Consider the following 5,040-nt stretch of genomic DNA (forward strand, 5'->3'; position numbering starts at 1 on the left):
GTTATTTTATTCGGGCCAAATTTTGATCTAGGCTATATATTTACTGTCAAGCCATCATTTCATGTGTAGCAGGACTTGATCACTAGCCTATATAGGATATCCTATAATTCTGTCTGATTCGAATTTGTCCATTCCAACAGGGGAATTCGAAACGCCTGCAGAGGTATAGGCTATAATAGCTAAAATAGCTATGATTGTATAGAAAATTTGAAATATTACTTGAGGCAGTATAGGCTATAGGCCTACATGTATAGGCTACTCCTACACCACTGATCTTGCGCGCAAAGGTCCATCCACATACTACAGAACAAGGGGACACATCAGAGGTTCCTTTTATCTCCAAGTGCCAGTCAGTCCTTGAAAGGTCTCTTACTCTCTTCCACGGAAGTCCATTAATTCGGTAAACTTTTCACACCCCTTAATGGTCCACATGCATATCCTAACATTGATGTCCGCCGCTAGTGTAATCAAGCACACGTTGGAAGATAATTGCCCCCCTGTGCAATCAGAGAGATCAAATGAACTGGTTAATCGACGGAAAAAGTAACTTTAATCACTATCTTTCACACGCAGCCAGGGGGCAGTTATAGTTAGGCTACTTGAATGTCAAAGGAGCCGCGCATCATGTAAGTGCAGAGCGGGTCACCAAACACGCATGTATACGAACAGGAAAACAATATTCATGAGAAGAAAGCAATGTTCTCTGTGTCACTAAAAGGTCATATAGGCTATAGTCTTAGTCTATGACATTTACTGAGCGAAATGATTAGGACTGTCCTGAATCTAAAGCGTCCCAAAAACTGCGTTTATAAGAACATGGAAAAGCTGGATTGTGTGCAAGAATGAGTGGAATTAATTTAGTCTTTATTGGTTGAACAGATACAAATAAATGTATTACAAGTAGCGTTTCTGCCCATCACCCATTGACCTGCAGAACATGGGACCCTCCATGACGCAAGGTAGCTTATAGAGTATAGACTATAGGTCGCCAAGTATGCTGATATACATATTTAACAATGTACACAATGTAACCAAATGGACTTTGGAGCCAATGAGGGGTCCATTTGGTACAGATCAGAGTAGAAGTAACACTGAGGATGTTATTGCGCGCGGGTTGCGCACACACACGCACAGGCACTGACAAACATTGTGAAACGCAATCTTAACTGACAGGAGGGCAGAGAGAGAGAGAGAGAGAGGGATGGATGGTCCGTTTCCGTACAGTGAGTCGCGGTGACGCTGCGGAGCTTCTAGGCGCCTGAGCCTTTGAAACCCCATCCCTCTGTCTTTGTTGTGCTCGGTGAGGGGCGGGGTAGACAAACAAGTCCACATGTATAAGAGAACATCCACGGAGCCCCGTGCGTCAGGAGACCTCCACGAACCAACCAAACCGCATGGTAGAGAAAGATCAACGCTGGGAACCTTTGCCTTGACTCAGGAGGATTCGCTTCAACACTGACATCTTTGCCTTTTTTGTGGTCGGGTTTCTTTTCACCATATAGTTTTACCCATCAGAAGAAATCGGATTCTCTTTTTTTTCTTTCTTTCGTTTTTGTTGTCCTTATAACACCACGGGGAAGAATCATGGTGCAGTTGTTGTCGGTGCGTCGCTTCGTGGCCGTGTATCTCACGCTGTTTGGATACTTTGGGAATGCTTACGCCGGGAGTGTGTTGATGAACTCCAATGCCATCAAGAACGAGCCCGGCCGCGGCGGTGGCGCTGCCGGTGCCAAGCAGGGAGGCACCGATCCGGTCAGCCCGAGTCCACGCACCTCCACGCTGGCCAGCGTGGGACACAGGATACCCCCCGTGGACGCCCCCGTGCAGGTAAATTGAAACATCCCCCCTCCATCTCCAAAAATGGACTGTGCGTAATATCAAAAAGGTTTCTGCTGTTTGGTTGGTTGGTTGGTTGGTTGATTGAATAAGGCTACTTTATTAGACAGAAATGTAAACAGCGACAGAGTGTAGCCCTCAGTCAAACACTTGGTCTTAAAGGATAGCACCATTCGGGTCCTATACCATATATATTCAATTCATTAAAAAAAAGAAAAATAACAACATTCAAATGCTGTTACCATGGGATGGACGGTCTCCCGACTTTAATTCAGTGCTGCCACTGTTCTCTCCTTCTAATGTTTAATTTTTTTTTTAATTCCAGTCAGGTGTTTGCTCGGATGATGACGAGTGTGGAGCCGATGAGTTCTGCAACGACGCCCGCGGCGCGTGTCTCCCGTGTCGAAAGAGCCGGAAGCGTTGCGCACGGGACGCGATGTGCTGCGCTGGGAACCGCTGCAGCAACGGTGAGGAGACCAGGCTCATCCTATTAAGTTTGGCACAGCACAGCACAGCACAAACCATTTACCTTTGCATGAAATACTTTGGTAGATTCAAGTGCCTCATGGGCCAGGGCAGGGTCACACCAGCCACACACTTTTATTGTACCTATGAGGGCGGCTTCTGCCAATGCAATGGGAATGGAGATTTCTGCAAAATCCCATTGAAATGCATCCACCCTCATAGGTAGAATAAAGGTGCATATCATGCCCATATCATCAACGTGTCAAACAAACATTCACATTGATAAGTAGCCTATACTTTTCTTACACGTGTTGATTGTTAAAATGATGCAATTTAGTATAATTCAGACCATTAAATAATATTGGTCCTTTGAGGCGGAATATAATATAATGACAATTTTTTTCCTTTGTCATTTCCCCAGGTGTGTGCCAGCCAGCGAATGATTTGGAAGGCATGGACGCGGCGGCCACGATCACGGGTTGGCACGGCCACAACAATAACACCATGGAGCACCATGCCAAGAGACCCCCCTCTGGCCACGGGCACCAGCCCCACTCTGTCAAAGGTAACCGCTTGTACCCTTTATCGTATCGAGCTCTCTCTTTATGAAACACCAAAGCTGTCCGACCGACTGTCTTGTGTCTAAGTTGGCTCAAAGTTCACGTAGCAACATCAAGACATGTTAATCAGTGCTGTAGGATAGGATATTTTAGACTTTATACCATAATTGTTCCCTGTGTGACGTGCGCACGTATATGCTCTCGTACATATGCTCGCGCATGGTCAATAGATGAAATGATTAGCAGACGGTATATACGCTTTTTGACATTAACCCAATCTGACCTGAGATCAGATTCATACGAGGTTTCCGCCGGACACACACTGGTCTGATGAACCCACTCTGACCTGAGATCAGATTCTAAAAATGTCAGTCGCTCTTCAATTTTTCAAAAATAGCAGACCTACAAGCTCGTATCGCGCCACTCGGTGGCGCGATATGAGCTTGTAGATCTGCTATTTTTAAATAGAGTTCCAAATGGACTCTTACATGTCTGTAACTCTATGGCGTACAAATGGAACCAAATGGACCCTTATAATGTCTGTAACTCTATGGTGTACAAATGGAACCAAATGGACCCTTACATGTCTGTAACTCTATGGTGTACAAATGGAACCAAATGGACCCTTACATGTCTGTAACTCTATGGTGTATACAAATAGAACCAATTACAGACATGTAAGGGTCCATCCCTTACATGTCTGTAACTCTAATAGTGTATACATGGAACCCTTACACATGTGTAACTCTAATAGTGTATACAAATGGAACCAAATGGACCCTTTACATGTCCGTATGGAACCAAATGGATTCTTACACGTCTGTAACTCTTAATGTACAGCTGGCACTATTAGTTCACTATTGGTTCCATTTCCACACTCTCAGAGTTATTGGGAGTTAAAAAAAAAAGGTATGATGACCAGTGATGTAACCTTTCTCTCTCTCTCTCTCTCTCAAATCTCTAGGCCAGGAGGGAGATACGTGCCTGCGGACCACAGACTGCTCCGAGGGCCTGTGCTGCGCGCGCCACTTCTGGTCACGCATATGCAAGCCCGTGCTGACGGCTGGCCAGGTGTGCACGCGCCACCGCAGGAAGGGCGCGCATGGCCTGGAGCTGTTCCAGCGCTGCGACTGTGGCGACAGCCTGGCCTGTCGACCCGAGCGAGGAGGGGGAGGGGGAGGGGGGGGAGAGCGAGACCATACTGTCAGCAGGACGGGTGCCCGGAACCTACACACCTGCCAGAGACGCTGACACATACACACTACAAACACACACACACACACACACACAACACTACATATGCACTCACACACTCACACTACATCAGTGGTGGGAAAAGTACTCACATTTCTTACTTAAGTGAAAGTATCAATACTGCAATATATACATGCTTTGTTACAAGTAAGTTCAGACTGAAGTGGTTAATTAGCTTTCTAATAAAAGTAACCAAGCAGCAACTAAAGTTTTCAAATAATTATAGTAGAGTAAAAGTACAATATTTGGATCCAAAGATGTAGTGGAGTAGAAGTAGTATTGGAATATAGAAATAGTAAAGTACGAAAAAGTACAAATACGGTACCTCAACATTGTACATAAGTAAATGTACTTTCCACCACTGCACACTCGCACTACACACACACACACACACACACACACACACACACAAATAAACCGAACACCTCCACATCCTTTCCTGCCAAAAAAAAGTCGCTGACACAAACACACGCAGCACCCGGAGAACGGATAGACATGATTCCTGGTTGGGAAAGTTGATATGCCCCCGGAGGAATGCTGGCCAGTGTAAGGTCGGACCGGATCCGATTTCCCATTGGACAGACGGAGGAATCGGAAGTTGGAGGAGGAGGAGGAGGAGGAGGAGGAGGAGGGGAGAGGAGAAGTGAAGAAGTCTCATTTATACTTTATCGCACGAAACATAGTTAGTATGAGTATAAGTTAGGCTCGGCACTTCGTAGGCGGCCTCGGGAAAAGACACCGATTTTAACCCATTCTGACCGGTGCACCCATTTTGGTGGCGGCGTCATGTTATGCTTTAGCTATTTAAAAATAGCAGATCTACGAGCTCATATCGCGCCACCGAGTGGCGCGATACGAGCTTGTAGGTCTGCTATTTTTTGAAAAATCGAAGAGCGACTGACATTTTTTAGAATCTGATCTCAGG

At 45.7% G+C, this 5,040-nt stretch overlaps 1 protein-coding gene across 1 annotated transcript; it reads left to right on the forward strand.

Moving 5' to 3' along the window:
- The first annotated feature begins 1,198 nt into the window (after window positions 1–1,198).
- On the forward strand, window positions 1,199–4,717 carry LOC310866183 (dickkopf-related protein 1-like). Its single transcript, XM_083775631.1, has 4 exons — window positions 1,199–1,827; window positions 2,162–2,303; window positions 2,723–2,866; window positions 3,826–4,717. The coding sequence occupies exons 1-4, from the start codon at window positions 1,585–1,587 to the stop codon at window positions 4,110–4,112; spliced, it is 816 nt and encodes a 271-aa protein (XP_083631757.1). The 5' UTR covers window positions 1,199–1,584; the 3' UTR covers window positions 4,113–4,717.
- The last annotated feature ends 323 nt before the right edge of the window (window positions 4,718–5,040 follow it).

The sequence above is a fragment of the Protomyctophum parallelum genome, assembly GCF_964188405.1.
Source record: "Protomyctophum parallelum genome assembly, chromosome: 10".
NCBI classification, from domain to species: domain Eukaryota; kingdom Metazoa; phylum Chordata; class Actinopteri; order Myctophiformes; family Myctophidae; genus Protomyctophum; species Protomyctophum parallelum.

Coding starts and splice junctions, on each gene's coding strand:
- LOC310866183 (XM_083775631.1), top strand. CDS start 1,585: ATGGTGCAGTTGTTGTCGGTGCGTCGCTTCGTGGCCGTGTATCTCACG. Junction 2,304..2,722: donor TGGGAACCGCTGCAGCAACG/GTGAGGAGACCA, acceptor TCATTTCCCCAG/GTGTGTGCCAGCCAGCGAAT. Junction 2,867..3,825: donor CCAGCCCCACTCTGTCAAAG/GTAACCGCTTGT, acceptor TCAAATCTCTAG/GCCAGGAGGGAGATACGTGC.